The sequence below is a fragment of the Paroedura picta genome, chromosome 11, assembly GCF_049243985.1.
Source record: "Paroedura picta isolate Pp20150507F chromosome 11, Ppicta_v3.0, whole genome shotgun sequence".
NCBI lineage: Eukaryota > Metazoa > Chordata > Lepidosauria > Squamata > Gekkonidae > Paroedura > Paroedura picta.
The window spans coordinates 40,520,799-40,543,945 of record NC_135379.1 but is presented as its reverse complement, the minus strand read 5'-3'; the positions used below and the strand labels follow the sequence as shown (position 1 = coordinate 40,543,945).

Sequence of the window (23,147 nt, the reverse complement as noted above, 5' to 3'; positions counted from 1 at the left end):
TTTGTTTTAAGCAACCGGGGCTCAGGCTGAATACTGGACGGGGGGAGCCTTGGGCAGCGAACCATCCATGGGCAGTATGATGCAGCTTCAGCAGTCTTTTAGAGGCCCTGAGTTTGCACACAGTTCCATTGACGTGGAAGGGCCATTCGCAAACATCAACAGAGGTAAGGAGCGGATGCTTCCGTGAAGCAGGGATTCCGCCATTGGTGCCGAGGCAAAATCTGGCAAGGTGTGACCTTCGGCTTGGGTAGCGTTGTCTCCTGGGAAGAGAAATCTGTGTCGAAACAGGAGGCAGTGTAGAGAAATGATTAGATCACCACTAGGGTTTTAAACTATAGCTTCTTTATCAGCAATAAATAGGTGATGTAGCCTCTTCTTTTTGTAGTTTTAGCCATATGTAAAACAGATGTTTCTTTTTTTTTAAAGCAACTAGCCTTTAAAACAGTGGTCCGCAACCTTTATTAGGCTGCGGACCGATGGGGGGGGAGGGCATTTGCGCTGGTGGCCGCACTCCCCCCCCCCCCCCGCAAAAAGAAGCTTGCTGGTCCGCAAGCTAATCGGCCACTATGGCAGCCAATTTGCTTGCGGCCTGGGAAGTTTCTCACTGCGGGGGGGAGCCGCGGCCCAGTGGTTGAGGACCACCACTTTAAAAGCCCTGTATTTCAAAGAGCCTTTGTTCTTTCCTGCTCAGGGAAGGCGCTGTGACTTACTCGGTGGCAGAATGTTTCCTTTGTGTGCAGAGGGGCCCAGATTCAATGCCCGGCACCTAAGTTAAACGGATCAGGTAGCAGGTGATATGAAAAAACCTCTGCTTGAGATCCATAACTAAGTCAGAGTAGACAGTATTGACCTTGATGGAACAATGAACCGACTCAACGTGTTGCCTCTTTTTATCCATAGGCTGGGAGCACAGTGTGCTTTCATTCTCTCTATACTTTCATTCTCTCTGTGCTTTCATTCTCTCTATTCTCGTTCTACTTAAATAATGGTGACAGTTTTGGTTTTTTAAGTGAATAAATTGTGATGGACATTTTTTTTAAAAGGAAGAAATGTCTGAAATTGGAAGAGCAGCGAACTGTACTTTTATTATAAAATCAGAGTCTAGTAGCACCTTTAAGACCAACAAAGATTTATTCAAGGCATGAGCTTTCGAGTGCAAGCACTCTTCCTCAGCAGAGGAAGCACTCGAGTGCAAGCACTCTTCCCCTGCATTTGCTGGCAGGGGCTCCTGGGAATTGTAGTCCATGGACATCTGGAGGGCCGCAGTTTGACTAACCCTGGTCCATGGGGTCGCGATGGGTCGGACACGACTTCGCACCTAACAACAACAACTATTGAGCATTCTTCAAGAAATAGTTTAGGACTATTGGATTAATATTTGGCTGGCCTGTTGCTGTTCAGTACTGCCAAGTAAACATGTTTGGTATCGAGATGACACTTTTACAACTAGACTTTTAATTACTTAGTCTCTTACAATTAAAAAAACAACATGCAGTAAACATTTTTATATGTTTCTATATACTGCATTTTATTAAAGGGTTCACAAGTGCCTGATAGCTTAATAATATTTTTACAGCTAGTTTTGAAAGAGCGGGTGCTGTATTTTATAGCTGTCCATCTCATTTCATGGGCATTTTATTACCCCCATAAGTGGATTAGATTTTTAAGTGTATTAAAAGATCCCTCAAGGTCAGTTGTTGTTGCAACGCATTAGGGCGTTACTGGATAATGTTGTTGCAACGCATTAGGGCATTACTGGATAATGAAATATTTTTGTGTCAGTCTTTCAGTTCTGTTTTTTCTTCTGATTTGCAGATGATTGGGATGCTGCTGTGGCCAGCTTGTTGCAGGTCACACCACTGTTCTCCCACTCTTTGTGGAGCAACACAGTAAGGGTGTATCTCATCAATACACAGGAGACTCAGTCGGAAGTAGACATCTTCATAAAGGCAAGAATGATATGTACACATTATAGGAATGACCAGTGTATAACTTTTCACACTGGCTAGGCTTCCATCAAGAGGACTCAGGGGCAATCTCCTCCATGTGGGTTAGAAACCTGATCCTGTGAAGGCCAACTTTAGTTTATTAATGTGAAATATTCTACTGAAGGAGGCTTTTAAAGATGGCCAAAAGACTAAACATACATTATCTCAGTGGTGGTGGTGGTAGTAGAGAGTCTGTAGAAGATTGTGATTTGACCGTTGTCATTTCCAATTTTAAAAGGATCTTGGATAGCATTGTAGATAACCCACATTGTCCTCCATACTGTCCTTGAGGTGTCCTATCCCCACAAAAGAAATGTGTCAAGGAGCTCTGTGGGCTGTGCTAGGAGGCAGGAAAGTTCCACTCCATTGATAGTACTTTGATTCAACCCAGGATGTATTTTTGATGTGGAACACATCATCTGGTGCAGCCCCTGGGACAGAAATGGGTGCAGACATGATGTCCGTAGCCCCGCCTCAGGGAGTGCACCAAGAGGCTGGGGCAGTTGTGGGGCTCCATGACAGGTGGCTGGCTGGGGAAGCACATGCTGTTGTGGGAGGAGGCCGGGCCACTGCTGCACTGCCCAAGAAGTCCTGGACAGTCGCGGGGTGGTTGCAGCAGCCAGGTGGGCCAGCACCACTCATCCGAGGTGTGGCCACCTTGTGAGGCAGCGCAGAGGCTGAGCAGGCCAGCACTGCCACAAAGATGAGGAGAGGTGGGAGGGACCTGGGAGTCTTGGGGGAGGGAGCAGAGATCTGGATGGTGGGGAGTCCTCTGGGGGCTGGGGTGGAGGCTGTGTGGCTGGCAAAAGGACTGCCCTGAAAGCTTCTGGGGGGCCATGGCAGAGGCTGTGTAGCTCCTGGGGGCTGAGCCGCTGCCCTCCAGGCCTCCGGGGCAGAGGCCATGATGCCAGTGTAGGACCAGGCGCTGCCCTCCAGGCTGGAGAAGGCCGGGGCCCTCCTGGGAGAAGAGATATGGAGGGAGGGGGGAGGACTCTGTGTGTCCATGTTTTTGTATGTGTATGTTTAGGGGGAGGAACCTGGGGATAGGTTGGGGAAGGAAGAGGGAAGGAGGGAGGGGGAGGGGGGAGGAAGAAGTGGGGAGGGAAGGGGTTTGTGTTTGTCTGCTTGTGTGTGTTTATGTGTGAGATGGGGGGAGGGAGGGAAGGAGAAGAGCTCTGGAGCAGGGATGGGTTCCACATCCCTGTGAGAGCCTGGGTGTCACTACTTTTATTTAATACTCTGTGTCTGTGAATCATAAGTCAAATAACTGTGCTAAGTTAGATCCCTATTGATTTCCATGGTAAGCTCACATCATGCCGGGGGAAATTGTCTCCAATATTTTCCAGTTCAAAATGAGCGAGTTCTGTATAACTCACACTGCTGACTGTGGTTGGGCAAAGCAAATGGGGACTCAGTCATGTCTGCACACGGCTTCTCTGTATGTCAGCAGCGTTCTCCGTAGTGTAACAATCACAGAACAGATCACACTGGGAACCATGGCACTGGCTTTTTTCTTATTCTTTTTTTGAAGGAACGGATTCAGTCTATTGATTATTAGATAAAAGGTAAAGGTATCCCCTGTTCAAGCACCGGGTCATGTCTGACCCTTGGGGTGAGGCCCTCCAGCGTTTTCATGGCAGACTCAATACGGGGTGGTTTGCCAGTGCCTTCCCCAGTCATTACCGTTTACCTCCCAGCAAGCTGGATACTCATTTTACCGACCTCGGAAGGATGGAAGGCTGAATCAACCTTGAGCCGGCTGCTGGGATTGAACTCCCAGCCTCATGGACAGAGCTTTCAGACTGCATGTCCGCTGCCTTACCACTCTGTGCCACATGAGGCTCATTGATCATTAGATAGATTTGGGTTTATTCTGAATCCTGATATCGACATTAAATAAAGCAGAGTACTGTTGGTGTGGGTTTTATTTTGATTAGATAAATTCACAGACATCTACAAGGCAAATATAGCTATTCGTTCAGTAGCAGAATTTACAGCCACCTGTGCATTTTGTCTGGGTGAAAATTTGTAGCTAGACAGTGCTGCTATTTAACCCCACCCCCTTCGAAATTGAATGCAGTATCGATAGCCTTTGTTTTCACTTCATCATCTAAAAGTATTAGTCACCTTGCTATAGTTCCATTAGTGGAACAATACTTTTTGTGTACAGTGCGGTTCTGAGACTGGACTTCAGTGCCCCTAATGAGCAGCATTTTCTTCTTTAACTCTCAGAAATACTCTCCAAAACTCCAGAAATATTGTGAGACTATGGAGTACTTCTTCCAAGCTGTCCACTTTCCAGCCGAAACAGGAAGTCCTCCTCAGCCTGTGAGGAAATGGGAAATGGAGAAGAGTTCTTTAACTGTTTGGTTCCTGCATTTAACTTTGCCAAGGTGAGTGAACACCCTGGGGAACTGGGATGGAGTAAGCACTAAAGTGTATGTCTGTGATTTGTTTTGGCTGTGCCTTCCCACACCCTACAGGTTGTCTACCACATGCCGATAAAAATCCCTTTTGAATTTCCTGACAGCTATCAAGCTATGTACGAAAGGCGACACCAGACCCTTTTCACAAGAGAACACAAGATTTTTTAAAACAGCAGTGCTTACACGGATAGCAGCATATCTGCTTATTTTATTTCCCAACTCATATTTCCCAACTCATATTTTCCTTGCCTTTCTATCTAGAAAGTGCATTCAAGGTAGTTTTAAGTAGAGGATGAATACAACTCATTCAAAGCACGGCTGCTATTGATCTTGGAACATAAATACAGAGCAATATTTTCTCAAAGGTTTAGGTTTTCCTCCCATGCTGTAATCCTCAGTGCATGGCTGTATGCAAGTGAGGACACCAACATCTTGCATTTTCAATTGCTTCGATGCAGCCCCCAGAATCCTTGCAGCTAATTTTTGTTCCTGCTTCTCTAAGACTCACTGGCATTCATTCCAGTAAGCGCCGACTCTTGTGTACCTGCATAATAAATACGGTTCTGTATGTAAAAGTCTGCAGCACACACATGTACAAACATGTCCACCATAGCCACAAACAAGGCTATTTGGTGAAGGAATGGTGCAGAAGAGCAGGCTGACATATTCTCCCAGTTGGACAAAATCTTTCTCGGAACTGTGGAAAAACTTATTATCTTTGTTCTTTGCTCCTCCTTTGCAGCAGCTTCTCCCCTTGGATAAGTTGGCTTATGAAAGGACTTTCAAAACTGTTGAAAGGAATGGTGGCATCGCATGAACTCCCTTGTAGCCATAGGGCAAAGAACGCCAGATCTGGAACCTATCTAAATACTTTGCTTCTGCAGGAAGGATTTTATACCACCTTAAAACCAAGCTTTAGCCGCACCCTTTGAGAATCCAACGACCCATCATGGTAGACAATCCAAGAGGAGAAGACTGGGGTGGACTTAAAAGTTAGGGGATGTTAGTAGCAGGAAGCCAATGAAAATGGACCTCAAAGCCTTCTACATATGTGGGATACCAATCATAGAATCATAGAGTTGGAAGGGACCTCATGGGTCATCTAGCCCAACCCCCTCCACTATGCAGGAAACTCACATCCCAGTCACTCATCCACTGTAACCTGCCACCCCCTTAAGCCTTCACAGAATCAGCCTCTCTGTCAGATGGCTATCCAGCCTCTGTTTAAAAATTTCCAAAGATGGAGAACCCATCATCTCCCGAGGAAGCCTGTTCCACTGAGAAACCGCTCGATCTCTCAGGAACTTCTTCCTGGTGTTTAGGCGGAATTTCTTTTGAATTAATTTCATCTGTTGTGTTCCAGATGTGTTCTGGTGCTTTTCTATGCTCACTTGTATCCTGTAGAAGCTGCCACCAGTAATGGACTCTCTACTGAAATATTCTAGGGCATCTTCTGGCAAGCAAAGAAAACTTAGATGTCTTTGCACAGGAGCCCTCGGACGATGGCACTGGTGTGCTAACATTGCACATGTGGGGGGATTGCATGGATAGTGGCCCAGTTTAATCAAGATGCTGGGTTCATGCAAATCCTTCTACCCTCCCAGTGCTATGCATGTAGAGTATCAAGCATATTCACTGGTCAAGGGACTGTAAATAAATTGATTGCTTAGTGAATCAAGCGTAAGTGGCAGGAGGAACTGCAGCTGGAAGCAAAAACCACCTGTCTCCCCTCACTTTCCTTTGGGTCCAACTGTTGCATTTTCTCAAAATGAGTCTGTATAGTCATTATCTTTAGGATAGGTTTTATCCCCTCTCAACAGCTTTTTGATTCAAGGCTTGGCCCTCTGTGAAGAGGAAACAGACCCCCCCAGTGCCTCCCCCCAGGGCTTAGGTCCTGTGAAACAGGGGTAGTCAACCTGTGGTCCTCCAGATGTTCATGGACTACAATTCCCAGGAGCCCCTGCCAGCAAACACGGGCAGGGGCTCATGGGAATTGTAGCCCATGAACATCTAGAGGACCACAGGTTGACTACCTCTGCTGGTAAAAGCCTTTCTCTTTTTGATTGGAGCTTCAGTGGGGGAGGGGCGATCCTGTCTTGGGGCTGATGTTGATTGAACTGTTTACTGCAGCAGAATATTGTAGCCCCAAAATGTTGATTTCCAATCTAGCTGTCTGCTGGAGGAGTGTGAAGAAGCCTTTTTGAAAAACCCAGAAGGGAAGCCCCATCTACTTTACCACCGCCTGGAAGAGGGCCAGACCGGCTCGGATCCTGTGCAGCAGTTAGTTGAACAAGTCCGTTCTGTGAACAAAGCCAAGGTAACAAGAGGTTGTCTGGGTCTGCTACATTGACCGGGATTGCTTTTCTCATTAAGGCGTGTTGCATCACTTGTAAGGCCCGGTGTTAACAGAAAGGGAACCTCGTGTTCCAGAGGCAGAAAACTAACGGAACCGCTCAGATTTAAAATAAAATCAAAATGCCGTATGTTCAAGGAATCCCAGATAAAGTAAGCTCCATAGAGGTTGTATTGCACATTTTAGAGGGGATGTTGGGGCTTTTAGATTTAGGGGGGAAAAACTATTTCTGATATGGAGAAGGATTTCTGTTGGCGGAGAGGGGTCAACCTATCTTCAAGCAGAGCTCCACATATGTATATTAAATACACTCTGTGTAGCAGAACTGCTGGACTGGAAGAGAATCTTTACTTGTCAGCCATGCCATAATAGCCAAACGTTGCTTCTTGAAACTAATTGGACAGTCTCAGGTTTATAAACAGTGACTACTTTGATCGCTATCCCACCGGAGACCAATTCTCTGTTTTAGAAGACTGTTAAGTCCTTTGGGTTTGTGTTGGAATGTGAAGATTAGTTTATTATTGCCATGGAATATAATATAATATTCTCACCTGGTTTTCATTTTAAAATAGGAGAGCCTTTTTGAGTAGCATATGGTCCTTATGTGAGCCATGTCAAATTTTTGCATCTCAGTCTCAACAGCCACATAGGGACCTCATAATTACAGATTTCTTTCCCCCCCAGATTATCAGTCACACGGGGGGACTGGAGGAGGGAGCGCATGCCGTCTACAGTTATGTCGAAAAGACCATAAAGCAGGTACTTACTTTTGCAGCATATTTCTTTGGTTGCTAATTAAGGTATTCTATAGTAAGGTGTCTTAAGCTGCTTTAAGTTTAACTAAAAATGTAAAGGGAGAATGAGATAAACATGTTTTTTTCCAAAAGTGTCTTCTGACAAGGTTAGCAGTGAGTGCCTTCAGTTAATTGCTTGTTGTTCCGAAGTTTTGCTCTGGTTTTGCTCTGAAACCAGAGGAGGGGTTTTGGAAAGCATCCACATGACGTCATCCTCAAATTCAGGGGTGGGCAAACTCTGGCCCTCCAGATGTCCATGGACTACAAGTCCCATGAGCCCTGGGGCTCATGGGACTTGTAGTCCATGGACATCTGGAGGGCCAGAGTTTTCCCACCCCTGCTTTAAATATTCACTTTCTGGGTTTTCCTCTGCTGAGGTACAGTCTTTCTCAAACCTGATTTGATACAGTCTTTTTGAAAAGATTGCAGTTGTGCGTCTGCATGCCATGTGCAGGGGAAGGGGAGTATTTTTGGTGCCGTTTTCTTTGCCTCAGCCCTGTGTGTGGCTCCCCCCACATACACCTCCCCAAAGCACAACCATGTTGTAATGAATTGTTGCCACGATCCTGTAGGTCTTCTGAATTTCTTAGTCTCCAAACAGAAACAATCTGGCAATTGCCAATTTATTTTTGTTTGTTTTCTAAAGGAAGCCCTCCAAAAAGCCCTCTGAGGATATAGGAGGGAAACAGTGGCTGTGGGGGAGGCAGGCAGGGCTGAGGCATGGAACATGCAGAGAAAATGGACGTGTGGATTCTGGGGGAGCTTCATGGAGCATTGTTGCCTGTGCGAGCAGCCGCTGCCTGAGCAGATGTCCAAGTGATCTGTTCCCTCTGTAAATGGCTACTACTGAGCAGCCCTACATTTAGAATCAGGGCTTAAATAGCACATGCGTCCACAAGGCCTAAAGGTAAAGGTAAAGGTATCCCCTGTGCAAGCACCGAGTCATGTCTGACCCTTGGGGTGACGCCCTCTAGCGTTTTCATGGCAGACTCAATACGGGGTGGTTTGCCAGTGCCTTCCCCAGTCATTACCGTTTACCCCCCAGCAAGCTGGGTACTCATTTTACCGACCTCGGAAGGATGGAAGGCTGAGTCGACCTTGAGCCGGCTGCTGGGATTGAACTCCCAGCCTCATGGGCAAAGCTTTCAGACGGCTGCCTTACCACTCTGCGCAACAAGAGGCTCTTTACCACAAGACCTAGAAGCCTTTTTCAGTGCCAGGTTGGATCCTATGGGAGATAGTGGCGGAGGTGGCTCAGTCTCACCTTCCCATTGGCTCAGCAGTAGCCAGTGCATCTCAAAAAGGCAATGATGAGTGCTGGGGATACCAATTGGGTGAAATCCCCAAAACATTGGCATTTCACCACTTTGCCGTCCCGCCTCTCACCGTACTACACAGCTTTTCATTCATCTTGCTCGCCATCTTCTAGTACCAGCTTACAGATTTCTCCTGGAGGAAATACTTGGCTACTCCTGGTGCCTTCTGTTGATGGTACACAGGAGTCAATTCAAAGCATGTAGCACTTTGCCTCTGAGTATGTACAGAGTGCCATCTTTCCCCTTCCGATCATCAAACCTCTGCAGTCAGGAAGTTGGGAATTTGGTCAAATGAAAGCCCTATCCCCTTGCTCTTTGGAAATGGGTCTCCCTTTGGGGACGAGTGGCTCTCTTCACAGGTCTCCCTCCTGCCCTTCCCCAGGATATCCTGGGCTGTGAAGTGGAAGAGCAGGAAAGGAAAGATGCGGCCGACAACGACAGCCCTTCTGTTCCGGAAGAGGACTTCTTCGGCGACGTGCTGTGGGATGCCCACGACGAGCAAGAGCAGATGGAGGCTTTCCAGCAGGCCTCCAATTCCACCTGCGAGTTGGGATTTGAGAAGGTAGGCCGGTACCCAGCGCTTGAGGCGAGCGAGCGTTTGCGTCTGTTTCCTCTTCACAGACAGCCAGGCTGCCCTTCTGCAGAAGGAGCGGGGTTTAAGGACATCCTCGGGGGCTTTTGCTCCTTAAGCTGAAGGGGGCCGTATGCATTGTTTGGTTCTGGGAAAAATGCCAGAAGCGCCGTTAGTCAAGAGATGCGCTTGCGTTCCTTGCTTCTCTCTGGGCAGGAGGCTTCTCTGTAATCACACAGGCAATGCCTCCTGAATCTGCTGCTGTTGACATAGTGAGCCATACGTCTTGGAGCATATTAAAAGAAATACCTTTTTGTTCACTCAGAGTGCTGAGGGGTTGCTCCAGCCCCTGTTCAGAACCCCGTTAATTCAGGGCTGAGCTATATTTGAGTCACAGGGCCCGCTGTTTCTTTGTTTTATTCCAGACTTCTTACGTTGTTTGTTGCGTTTGTTTCTCTCCCACAGTATTATGGACGTCTAAATGACTTAGTGGCGGCTCCAGCACCCATCCCACCCCTTCTTGTGTCCGGGGGACCAGGCTCTGGGAAATCCCTGCTGCTGTCAAAATGGTACTTCATTTTAAAGTCTTCCTCACAATACTGGTTTTTCTCTGAACAAGAAATGCCCATTGATAACAGCAGTATGTAGCAGTGATTCCCAGCATGGGGTCGATGTAATCTCAGATCTGCCGGTCCTTGCACTGGCTGACAGCAACTGGTATTTGGCCAAGTTAGCTAAGACATTGCTGGCTCTGAGCAGTTCAGCAGCTTTTTTGGTTATGGCCGTGTCAGTAAATCCCCTCTCTGCATCCCTTGTGCTTCTGTATTTCTTCTCTTTTTAGCAGCTGCAATCAGCTTCCAATCGAAGCAGAGAAGTGCTTCTCTCGACAAATAACTGCAGGGTGCATTTTCAGCTCTTCTTTAAAGACCTGGAAGTAGCTGGAGAAGGAAGAGGATGACTACAGAAGACTTTCTCTCCCACTGGTAGCTGCCACTGCATTTCAGCACTGAGCGCTGGACACATATGTCCTCTTTGGACAAACTGCTCCGTCCAGCTTGTCAGCTGCTCAGTTTATCTGTTGAGAATAGTACACGGCACATTTCCCTTGCTCAAAGCACTTTTATTATAAAACATAATAAAAACTGATAGAATCCCAAGACCAAATGCTGCCAAAAGCACATGTTGAAGAATGGTCTTGGCAATCTGGGAGTACCAGCCCTAACACTTTACATGTGTTGGTCTTTGGTCTTTCACCTTCTCTTTCCACTTCTTTTTCAAATGTAAACATGGGCATCTTTCAGTGTAATCCTGTGCAAAAGTTATTTCGAGCTAAGCCTGCTGAAATCAGCGGACAAAGACTGGAGTCGTTTTGCATAAAGGTAAAGGTATCCCCTGTGCAAGCACCGGGTCATATCTGACCCTTGGGGTGATGCCCTCCAGCGTTTTCATGGCAGACTCAATACGGGGTGGTTTGCCAGTGCCTTCCCCAGTCATTACCGCTTACCCCCCAGCAAGCTGGGTACTCATAGGACTGTGTTATTGAATATAGCTACAAATGATTTATCATTTATTTATTTATTTACTATATTTATAGTCTGCCTTTCTCACCAAGACTCAAAGGATTCCACAGTGTGACTTGTTGAAGTCAGCATGAAAAGATGTCCAATGGACAAGGACTAGGGTTACATAAATTTGAACAAGCAATTTGAACAAAAATGACCGGCCCAGGGTCTCTCAGCAAACTTCATAGCGGGGGATTCACACCTGGATCTCTCAGATCCCAGTCTGACATGGTAACCTGGTTGTCATTTCGAACTTGGCTTAAAAAAAAATGTAAGTTGATAGGGAATATTTACCTCCCTCCCTTCCTTCCTTTATTAGGGTTCAACTGCAACAGAAGCATTCATCAAATACACTGATTCTATATCATTTTGTTGGGAAACCTACCTCAAGCAGTGCAGAGCCTGCCCTGATCCTCAAACGATTCACATTAAAGGTAATCCTGTTCTACTGCCAATCAGCATCCACTTTCCCCAACTTGAACCCCTGCATATGACAATGAAATTGCAGTTTACCTGTACAATAAAGATCTTGATTCTTCCCTTAGATTGAATCTATGATCTTATATTTTGATAAATTATAAAACCACACTCTAGTATATCTGGATATATATTGCATGTAGATTCTAATGCAACCAATGAAACTTACAGTAATGCCCTTTTATGTCTATTTCCAACCGTGGAATACGCAGGGGGTACTTTGGTCTGGCTTTGTGGAAGCAGAAAGTTCTCAACTGCAGCCAACCCTAGGGTTTTCAAGGCAAGAGACGAACAGAAGTGGTTTGCCTCTGGAGCGACATGGAACTTAATTATTTAGTAGTCTTGCATCCAAGTACTAACCAGTGTAGACCCTGCTTAGCTTCTCAGATCAGGCTAGGCCAGGCCATCCAGGTCAGGGTGTCTGGCTTGGTACAACCCCATCTAACACTCTCTCTTTAAAAAATCATAATTCTTAGTCTAGAGAGTGGTCTGAAATCACATGATGTAGTTTTGCTCCTCGAGTTAAGTCGGTCAGGCCATATAGGCCACCTTGGATAGGAGGCCCCCTGAGAATCATGTGATGGTCTTTCAGTATAGTATAACAGAATTTAAACAATCAATTTTAAATGGTCATGGCCTGGGTTTTACTTGAAAGTTCTCAACATTTAACTGTTTCCTGTGCCGTGGAGTCCTGGCTATGGCAGGCCCTGGGGTGGTGTACAAATCAACCATAATCCCAGGTTCATGTCCAAGCTAGTGGAGCGCTTCTAGTCTGTGGTGTTGAGAGAAATATCCCTTTGCTGTCCTAGGCTGGTATCCATCCCACCCATCCCCAGTGCTGCATCATAAGGGTGGGTGTTTGGGCCATGTTGGCAAGAACACTGTAATCCTTTTTTCTCTTTGGAAGGAGTTTCCGTAGGAGGCAGCTTGGTATGATGACAGTCATATGGATTGCAACAGATATATATATCGGATTGATACCATCATTCATAGAATAAGAGGACAGTGTGTAGTTCTCAGTATTGTATCTACTTCTCAGGAGAATCTCTTCCTTTTACTAATACTGTTCTCTTGCCAACTCTCTTTCTTCTGTCCCTCACTCCTGACATATCACCTTTTTATCCATGTGTCTATCATAGTTTAATTCCACCCTTCTTCCAAGTACTCAGAAAACTGTATATGGCTCCTCTACTCTTCGTTTTACCTTTACAATGACCTGTGAAGTACATCAGGAGTAATCAACCTGTGGTCCTCCAGATGTCCATGGACTACAATTTCCATGAGCCCCTGCCAGCAAACACTGGCGGGGCTCATGGGAATTGTAGTCCATGGACATCTGGAAGACCACAGGTTGACTACCCCTGAAGTACATTATGCAGAGAAAATATCTGGACGAAATCTACAAGTGAACTTCATATCTGGAAGAGGGTATCTTATATAAGTGATAAATGGCTGAGCTTGGACTTCTCTCGCACCTCCTTTCTCCCATCCTGTCCTCGGACTTTTACTGATTTTCTATTTTGCTTTTTTTGAATATCTATATATCTATATATCTCTATCTCTATCTCTATCTATCTCTATCTATCTCTATCTATCTCTATCTATCTCTATCTATCTCTATCTATCTCTATCTATCTCTATATATCTCTATATATCTCTATATATCTCTATATATCTCTATATATCTCTATATATCTCTATATATCTCTATCTCTCTATCTCTCTATCTCTCTATCTCTCTATCTCTCTATCTCTCTATCTCTCTATCTCTCTATCTCTCTATCTCTCTATCTCTCTATCTATATCTATCTCTATATCTATATCTATATCTATATCTATATATATATATGATGTCTTTTTGAGTCAGATTTTTGGATAAAACCTTTTTGACCACAGTAACGATTTTGCAGCTCATGCAACATTCCTGGACGGTCTCGCCCCTGATGCTGGACCCAGCAAAACTATTAGAAGAATTTCCTCGTTGGCTGGAGAGACTCTCTGCTCACCACCAAGGCAGCATTATAATAATTATTGACTCTATTGACCGAATCCAGGTAACCTTTGCACGCTTGGTTTTAATATTTCATGGAATAATCAGCAGTTGTTAATGGCTTTACTATTTAAAATTATCATATTTAGAATTGCACAACACTAAACATCAGTTTAAACTGGGCACAGCTTCTGGTATGCAGCCCCAACTCCCAGTTTTTTTTCTTCTCAGGTTTATTAAACACAGAAAGATTTGAGATTTTTGAAAAATTTCGGATCCAAATACTGCACCGATATTTGGATCCAGAATGTTCAGAAAACTGGAATGTTTTGGATTCAATAGGCCTGAACCAGAAAAACTGGGGGTGGGGATTTGCACAGCCCTACTTCTCACTATCTAGTGGAGTCAGGCAGAACACCATGATGGCCAGTCACAGGTGGGACCAAAGACTCACCTCATCTCCCGGGATGGGCTGGAGAATGCCTGCTAGTTTCTGTCTGTCTTGACCTTGGAACCTGGCAGAGTTCTCAACTGTGCTGTTATCAGTCCTGGATGAAGTCACGGCCAAGGAATGTGTGCAGAGCCTTAGTCAGCAGCTGGAAAGACAAAACAGAACCTAAGGTCATTACCGGCGTGTGAGTGGGCAGGCAAAAGTCTGACAGGTCAAGTAGACAGGTCAAGTAGGTTAGCAGGCAGGTCACTGTAGTGAGAAGGCAGCCCAAGAGTTGAAGGCAGGCAGCAAATTTGTAGGCAATCTGGGTTGAAGCAGGAAATCAGGCGTGGCAATTATCTCACTTGTTGCATCCATACTGGGCAGCCAGTGCCTGGCTGGAGGATAAACACATGATTTGCGAAGACTCACTCAGGAAGCCTAGACCTTTCAGTCCTCATCCTGAGAAGACTCAGGTGTATCTTCCAGCCTTTGGTTGTAATGAGCGGCCAGCTAGGCATTTCTGGGTCTGAAATTTATGTCCTGCTTCTGCCACTGTTGTTCAAGAAATTTGCCCCCCCCTACTCCATACTGCTCATGGCTTCTTGGCCGTGGCTGAGCTGCAATTCCTCTTCTCCCTCCTCTGCCTCATCTCCAGCTTCCACAGGCTGATGCCCAACAAGCTCCCTGAAGATGGTGCCTGCAATCCCAGCAATTGGAGACCAGAGGGTTTAGAGCAGGGGTAGTCAACCTGTGGTCCTCCAGATGTCCATGGACTACAATTCCCATGGGACCCTGCCAGCGTTTGCTGGCAGGGGCTCATAGGAATTGTAGTCCATGAACATCTGGAGGACCACAGGTTGACTACCCCTGATTTAGAGTCATGTTTGATGGGATTCACACACCTGTGCTGTGGGAGACTAAGATAACAGTACAGTTACAGTCCTTTGTCTCAGAGCTGTTCTACCTCATGACTGGGGGGGGGGGTGTTAAAAATATCCGAGATGTTAAGATAGTTTTCCTGTGGGATCTTGGCAGTCTTTTAGCGTGTGAACCAGGGTTCTGAATTCTGACGTTAAACTGCTGTTTCTTAGCAAGCTGAAAAGCACATGAAGTGGCTGATCGACCCTCTGCCAGTGAATGTCAGGGTTGTGGTATCTGTGAATGTAGAAACGTGCCCACAAGCATGGAGGTGAGTCGACCTTGGAGTTTTTGTAAGGACTCATAAAACTGGCTTGGTTGGCTGGATGCAGGCGCAGCAAGCTCCCATCAAAGGAAGGAACCCGAGCTCCTTAAGATTCCGCCAGGTGTATTGGTGTAGCATTATAGTCACCCTAACCCAAACCGTTCCCAATTGCTTTTCCTAATTAGAGAAAACTGAGTGATTATTGGTGATTCCCCTCTCCCATGTCACACTCTCATACTTTTCCCAAAAGGCATGATTTTGGGGATTAGATCAACCTGTATTGAGCAGATGGAGGCTGAAAACCTCTCCATCCAGCACATAGCTCTGCATATGCTGGAAAGAATCCAGCCCATTGTCTACACTCTGCAGAGTTGCAAGAGTTCAGCCAAGAGTAAACTCAGGCAAAGGGTACAGGCTTTAAAGTTCTGCAGTGCAGCCTTATTAAAAATTCTGTTATATTTGAGTCTTCACTTTATGCACCCTAGCTACGAAAATAATGTTCCTTTCTCTCACTGGAAAGGCTGTGGCCGACTCTTCATCTCGATCCATTAAGTACGAAAGATGTGAAATCTCTCATTAATGAAGAATGCAGGTCTGCAAATTTGACGCTGACTAAAGAGCAGGTAGGGTGGCTTTCATTCTCATCTCAGCTGCCATCGTGGCTAAGCATGGCTGTATGTTGATGCATTTAATAAATTCTTTATCTTTAATATAATTTGAAATTGGCAACATTTAGATGACTTAATGAGCACCCAAGAGGCGCCGGCCATCTTGAATGGAAATGTCAATGAAATCCAACAGCTTGTATGTGCTTAATTGTGTTCTTGCCCTGTGGATTTTACTATTGCTTAGCCTGCCTGATCCTTCTCTGGATTTTTAACTTTGGATTTAAACTTTTGAAATTGCATATCAATAACTGGGATAGACAAAAAACTATCAGATGGCCACCCCCAGTTAGCACCTCTTCAGCCGGGTTATCACTTAAAATGTTGGCTCAATTGAGAAAGTATACCAAAACAAAAGAAGTTTAACTAGGGTTTGATGTAAAGTCTAAACTGACACACCATCGTTTACAATCCAAAATTAGAAACCACAGTTTGAAATGTTTTTGCAATCCATGGCCTGCACTATCTATGGCTTGGTGTGATTTCTGAATATAACTAATACATTGGGATAACCCAGTTTATGAATAATAAAAAATAAAGGTGCTTTAGAAGTCCAGGGTCATCTGGATGGACATTGTATTTTCTTTCTTTTATTATTCATGAACTGGGTTACCCCCAGTGTATTAATTCTGATTTGTTCACTGTATTCTCCTTGTTCATTGGTGATTTCGGAATAGGCAAACTAGACCTCTGCATCATAGAAATGAGGGCATTGAACTGGTGGAATATGAAAGTGGGTTAGTACACTTTTGGAAACGTAAACAGTGAGTTCCAAACTATGGGTAGTGCAAACAATGGTCTGGTAATTGACTGGGGAAACAGACTACTGCATTATTTGAAGATAACATTTGTGCAGTTTATTGCCCACAGCAAAAGCTTGTGAGTTGAATTGTGAAAGTTAGAATTTTTGTATCCTGGGCCTATAAATGCCTGTAAATTCCAGCAAGCAGTAGATTTTTTTTACATAATATAAACATTTCTGAGCGTATATGAAGATATATGAGATCGTGTCTTCTGGAATGACATCACTTGACATTGTTTATCTTTTATAATTAATGGCTTTGAAGCTACTCTGCCCTGTGCATTGTAGAGTTGTGATTGTATTTCATATTCCCCTTGCAATGTGTTTTTCAGTTATATTCAGCGTGAATATTTTGTCTCCAGTTATCCACTCTATAAAATACTTAATTTCACATTCTAGGAGAAGAAGCTTGAGAAACTCTGTCATTCTAGTACGACTTGCAGTGCTCTGTATGTCACTCTTTTGGCTAGAATGGTGGCTGGGTGAGTTCAAAGACCTGCCTATTTTTGTACTCTGCACTTCTCTGTTAGCCGATAATCATTATAGAATCATAGAGTTGGAAGGGGCCATACCAGCCATCTAGTCCAATTCCCTGCTTGATGCAGGATCATCCTAAAGCATCCCGGATCAGTATCTATCCAGCCGCTGCTTGAAGATGACCAGTGAGTAGAAGTACCATTCTACATGTACTTTAAAGCCATTACAGTGGGTCCTGTGCTTCACTGCCAACAGGAACTGCTCCCTGCCCTCCTCTAAGTGACCGTGTTTCAGATCCTTAAAGAGAGCAATACCGCCCCTCGCAATCTTCTCTTCTCTTGGCTGAAAGTTTCTCAGCCTTTCCTCATGGGGATTGGTCCCTAGGCCCTGGATCATCCTCGTAGCTCTCCTCTGCACCCTCTCAATTTTGTTTTCCAGAATTGCACACAGTCCTCCAGGTGTGGTCTGACCAATTCAGTATATAGCAGGACTATGACGTCTTGTGATTTTTGGCAGTCTGCTTATTAGCTTACAGTCTACAAGTACCCCAAGATCTTGTTTGCACACACTGCTACCCAGCAGTATATCTCCTATCCAGTATGCGTGCTTCTTATTTTTGTGACCCAGATGTAGAGCCCTGCACCTCTCCTTACAGAATTGCATCTTGTTCTCATTTGCCCACTTTTCCAGCATGTTCAGATCTTGTTGAACTCTCTGTCTATCTTTTGGGATGTTCGTTACTCCTCCCAAGTTGGTATCATTTGCAATGGATTAAAAAGCTAAAGGACCCTACAGTGCTTCCACAGAAAAGAACTATTACTGTCCTGTGTTGGTGACATACCAGGCAAATCAAAGAAGAGTCACCCCTTTCTGAGTCCACTAAAGTTTTAGCAGGGTGTAACTTGGCTTAAGGCTGGCTAATGAACCTTTATTTTGGAAGGCTGAAGTGTCTTCAGCATGTAGTACAAGTGAAGGCCACGTCTGATGTTATTTCCCCACACCCAGGCATCCTAACATCTGGAGACTGTGGTCAGATGAGAGTAGCTATGCAAGTGCTCCTTGCAGAGGTTTCATCAGAACCTCCCAGTCAGATGTAACTTTCAAGCAAGGATATGTGCATGGAACTTACCAGAGTGAAATCCAGATCCCTTTGAATCAACCGGAGTTTTGCCATTAGCTTTAATGCGATCGGAAATACACTCTACGCCTGATGGGGGAAACGTGATTTTCTTTGTCCCTATTCCAGTCTTCCGCTTGCTGCAGCAGGGGCCGTCTGCCTGATGCTGCCGTACTGCATTCTGAGGTGGCAGCTGCTGCCTGCCTGACAGCCTACACAGGTGCTACAGCCAAGGGGGGGGGGAGGGCTGTGATGTCAATCATACACCATTGGTTGTGGCCAGCTGTTGTGCCTGCGATTGTAATCCTCTTTTAACAGCAGCCCGTAAGCAACAGGGCTGACGGAGCAAGCTTATAAAACATTCACCACGCAAAAGTTTACAAACTGTTCTTGTTTCGATTGTAGTGTAAAATGGGGCTCACTCGGCTCAAGCAGCATCTGTGCCTACCTAGCTCAAAGCACCTCTGTGCTAGTTGTTTTTAGTTCTTTTTAAAGAACTGCCTCTTATTTTGCAGGGTTCTTTTTTCTTTTTCTGTTTTTGCACTCGCTGCTGTGCCACATAAAATGTTACGGCCCATGGATTTTAGAAGACCAACGTACTGCAGTGTTTGCCTAAATGTCAGGTTTTTGTTTTTGCCCCCCCCGCCCCTCCCCCATAATAGCATTTTGCATACATCAGCAGTGGTTCCCAAGCGTAAAGAAATCTGGGCTTTAAACTGCACAAGCGCTGAGCCATTCCTGAGACGAATGGTAATAAGGGCAGGTCGTCATCTGTGTTATTTTTTAAAAAATGGTTAGCTTTAGGTGACATTTCAAGCTTTAACATCTTTATCTTTTTCTTCCCCCACAGTGCTGGAAGTGTAGAAAATATTGACATAATGCTACAGAAGTGCTTCCTGTGCCAAGACACGGTGTTGCTGTACAAGCTAGTTCTGAAATCCATTCAGGAATCGTTGGAAAGTGAGAAAGACAGAGGCCTCCTGAAAGAGGCGAGTTCAAAGCCGGATGTAGCTGTTGGGAGAAATATGTACCATTTCATGGGTAGTGGTTTTCAGACTGCAGTTAAAAAGGAGGATATTTGATGCTGGAGGATATTGCTTGAGCTGTGAGGGTGTTTTGCTTTGTATGTATTGTCCGTATCTTATTTCCAGTTCTCAAAGGAAAACAGTTCTGTCCCCCAAACCACATTAAGCTTCTGCCGTGACTTCTTTTTCTCTTGCAACAATAATCCTCGAAATGTGCCTCAGAGCTTAGGTGGAGGAGACACACGGGGCTAGCAATGGGTCTCTCTTAATTATTTATGTTCCCAATTGGGTTTGTGAACGGCAACTGAAGCCAAGGGATGGATGAACTCAGTTTATTATTCTAGCAAGGCATTTTTTAAATCTTCATTGTGCTGCATATTTGCTGTATATCTTCGTGATGCTGTTTACTAATTTCCCGCTAATTTACTCCTTAGAACTGTACTCTGATCATTCCTGTTTCATTGTCTGAGGAAGTATGCATGCACATGAAAGCTCACACCTTGAATGAAACGTTGACGGTCTTCAAGGTGCCATTGGTCTCAAATTTTGTAGAGCTCTCAGACGTATTCTAGTGGGCTGTGGATTTCAGTGCTCACCCTGCCTGGCCATACCTTCATTCAAGATTCTAGGCACTTTAGTGGTGGTGGTCAGGAGGTGAGGGAGAACTTTTGAAGAAAAAGAATAGTAGAATGACTGTTGCTTGGTCCTGAAGGCGGCTAAAGTTAAGAAACGGATGATGTCAATTTGTTCTCCACATGTTTGTTGTGCAGATACTTTGCCTCATCAGCGTCAGCCACAATGGAGTGAGCGAATCAGAACTGATGGAACTCTGTCCTGAGCTCTCCTGGGCAGTGTTAGCCTCAGTAGTTCACAGTCTGCACAAGATGTGCTTTTTAACATACGGCTGCGGCTTGCTGAAGTTCCGTCACTTGCAGGTAAGATTCTCTGCGTCAGTGTTGATGGGTTGGTCCTGTGGCAGTTTCCGTTCATCTTGAAAGAGTGGTTCTCAACCTGGGGGTCGGGACCCCTTTTACAGGGGTCGTGGGAGGGCAAGCAGCTTGGCCCGGGGGGGTGGGGTGCCATCTATACAACAGCTTTGTGGGGTAGATCGAGATAGAGCATTCGTCTGTCTGAAGCAGCAGAAAAGAGCGAGATCGACATGGTGGGACAAGAGGCAGAACTGAACTGAGAAACCCTGGGGAAAAAACCAATTTATATACAATCATGAACAATGGATCTTCCTGCCATTGATCAGTTTCTGTTTAATTTCTGTGAAAGAACCCTTGCCTAATTTTATGCAACACGAGGAACTGTATTAAAGGATCGTGGCATTAGGAAGGTTGAGAACCACTGCTCTACAGGATCTGTTAAATTGTAGAGGAATACAATATGGGTAGGAAGTAGCATATACATGCACACACAAACGAGGTTCGGATGGGAGGTCAAATGTCATGTGACACACTGCAAGCAAGTCTTTCAGGACTGTGGAGCTTGACTGTTTGACACTAGAATCCACTGATTAATTAGCTCAGGAGAAGGTGGAAAAAAGAAGAGTGACATGAACTGAGCTCAGGATCCTCGTTTGGCAGGAGGGCTCAGCAAAGCCATAGAACAATATGGGCTCCCAGAATCTTCACTGGTTTAGAGGTTGAGTTCTTCATTGGATATTGGCTTGGCGAGCCAAAGGTTTCAGGTTGTACATTGCCTGACTCGGTACTTTCTCTTTTGTTGCCTGTCTGATGGATTTGCAGGCCGTTCATGTGCGTGACATGCTAACTTGAAATGCTTATAATTTATGCAACGACTTGACCTTTTCCTAGGCTTGGGAAACAGTCAAGCTGGAATTCATGGAAGGGGGTCACGATACTTTTGCTGCTTGCAGAGAAAAACTGATTGACTACTTCACCAGGCAACTGAGGTATAAATTCCAGGATTTGAAAAAGCATATAATTATTTATTTATTCTATTTCTCATATTTATATTTGGACTTGGACAGCCCCTTTCTCCCCCAGATATTAAGTATGCTTCAAGTGACCTAACCTTAGAGGAGAAAATCTCTTTTCCTTTCCCTCGCTGCCTTAGAACAAAATGCCCAAAAGACCAAAGAGATGCTCAGTTGTATGTAATAGTTGATACGCTGTCGGGTTCCCAAATTATCTTGTACTGTAACGGCACTGATTAAATGGGAATTATGCAAATAAGGCCTTTTGCAAATTAAGCTCCACAGCTTCACTGATTTCCCTCTCCCCTTTTTTGTACCAAATCTGCTGTCAGTCAAGAGAGAGTGACGTGGAGAAGTGCCGGCGAACTCCCCTGGCTGTTCCAGCAGCAAGGTGACAAGCAGAAGTTACACAGCTGCCTCTTGAATCTCTTTGTATCCCAGAATCTGTATAAAAGGTAGGAGAAATCCTTGACTAGGGCTTTATTTGTAGATTCCTGTTGTCTGTAAGCACTCGTTTCTAAGTGAGTTCATGAATCTCCTTTCAGAGGGAATCTCAAAAAACAAACCGATGACATACCCAAGACAAACACTAACTTATACACAAATGATTATTTATGAACTTTAGCTGCTCAGAGCAAGATGCAATAGTAAAGATACTGTACGCTGACAGATGGAAGATGACAAATGTGATATTGCTTGCAGGTAGGAGCTGAGAGGGCAGCGTGTTCAAAAGGAGGGGATTTTTTTTAATGGTTGAGATAGTTTATGGACGTTTTTACCTCAGTCCTTCAGTCTGAGTATCTTTACATACCAATAAATACTTTCTCCTAATCAGTGTCATTCCTGAAGAATCATTCATCCAATGGTTCTTAAAGGAAAAGCTTTAAAAAAATTAGATCCAATGCATTGTCCTGGCCATTGCTGGTGAAATTAGCAAGCTGTTCTTAAGTGGAGACTTGAAAAACCCTAATACGAACAGCAAGCTCACCATGTCAGCCTTTGGATCTTGGTTCATAAATGCCAGATAACATCTATGATATGGTCTGTAGAAGACTCCTTCTCCAGTTAGGTAGTGCTGCCTACTTCAAATGGGATCTTTTTGTATTGGGATTTGTCCCTCGGTACTCCTCATCCACGGTTTTCGTTTCCTGCAGGGGCCATTTTGCAGAACTGCTGAACTATTGGCAGCTTCTGGGAAAAGATAAGAACTCAATGGCGGCAGAGTATTTTAGCTCCCTGAAGTTGTACGAGAAAAGCTGCGAGAGAGAAGAAAGTATGATCTCTCTGGCTGATCTTTATGAGACTCTGGGACGGTTTCTCAAGGACCTGGGCCTTCTCAGTCAGGTGAGTGTCACTGCAGGGTGAAGGACATTTCGAAATCTTGTAATGGGTGGATTTTAAAATGGAAATTTTGGACAGAAGGTCCCATTTTTCGTTTTCAACAATTAACTCTCCCTTTTACTGGAAGTGGTGAAGGAATGCACAGTGTTGGATACAACCAGGGCTTATTCTGCACACAATAGATAATGCACCTTCAGTGCACTTTCAAAGCAGATTTTCCTGTTCCACACAGGGAAATCCAGCTGCCAAAACACATTGAAAGTGCATTATCCTATGTGTGCGGAATGGGCCCAGGTTTTTTGCTGGTGAAAATGGAAGGAGGCATGAGGCATTATCTTTGACTATTGAAAAAGTGTTGAGAATCATGGGGCCTGGATGTACAGACACCTTGTGGGAGGGAGGGCTCTAAACATATGAAGCTGTCTTAGACTGAGTGAAATCAGTGATCTATCAAGGCCAGCTTATAGGTCTTTCACATAATCTACTACCTGAAGATGCCAGAGAGTCAACCTGGGGCCTTCTGTATGCAAAACAGATGCTCTACCATTAAACCATGCCCCTCCCCTCTAGTATGGAGGGGGACTGAATAAGATTGAACGAAAAATCTGACTGAATCCAATATGTGCAGTGTACCAAAAGGCACTAGGGTTCAGAGGAAGGAGTATATTTGTCTTCATGAGTGGTC

The 23,147-nt window shown here is 44.9% G+C and overlaps 1 protein-coding gene and 1 long non-coding RNA gene across 2 annotated transcripts in view; one reads left to right on the top strand and one right to left on the bottom strand.

The window, feature by feature from the left end:
* NPHP3 (nephrocystin 3) overlaps window positions 1-23,147 on the top strand; it is a 36,117-nt gene that overhangs the window by 5,764 nt on the left and 7,206 nt on the right. Inside the window, exons 4-20 of the mRNA XM_077302522.1 lie at window positions 12-164; window positions 1,816-1,949; window positions 4,221-4,381; window positions 6,584-6,731; window positions 7,452-7,526; window positions 9,260-9,439; window positions 9,914-10,017; window positions 11,330-11,444; window positions 13,398-13,541; window positions 15,002-15,099; window positions 15,614-15,716; window positions 16,960-17,042; window positions 19,005-19,143; window positions 19,950-20,114; window positions 21,000-21,097; window positions 21,454-21,576; window positions 22,276-22,465. Coding sequence (XP_077158637.1) covers window positions 12-164; window positions 1,816-1,949; window positions 4,221-4,381; window positions 6,584-6,731; window positions 7,452-7,526; window positions 9,260-9,439; window positions 9,914-10,017; window positions 11,330-11,444; window positions 13,398-13,541; window positions 15,002-15,099; window positions 15,614-15,716; window positions 16,960-17,042; window positions 19,005-19,143; window positions 19,950-20,114; window positions 21,000-21,097; window positions 21,454-21,576; window positions 22,276-22,465 — 2,213 coding nt within the window. The remainder of the gene's footprint in view (window positions 1-11; window positions 165-1,815; window positions 1,950-4,220; window positions 4,382-6,583; window positions 6,732-7,451; window positions 7,527-9,259; window positions 9,440-9,913; window positions 10,018-11,329; window positions 11,445-13,397; window positions 13,542-15,001; window positions 15,100-15,613; window positions 15,717-16,959; window positions 17,043-19,004; window positions 19,144-19,949; window positions 20,115-20,999; window positions 21,098-21,453; window positions 21,577-22,275; window positions 22,466-23,147) is intronic.
* LOC143820120 (uncharacterized) lies at window positions 11,395-18,303 on the bottom strand. The gene is made up of 3 exons (XR_013225244.1): window positions 18,167-18,303; window positions 13,932-14,073; window positions 11,395-11,494 (listed from the first exon to the last, which is right to left on the bottom strand). It is a non-coding gene; the product is annotated as an uncharacterized LOC143820120 (long non-coding RNA).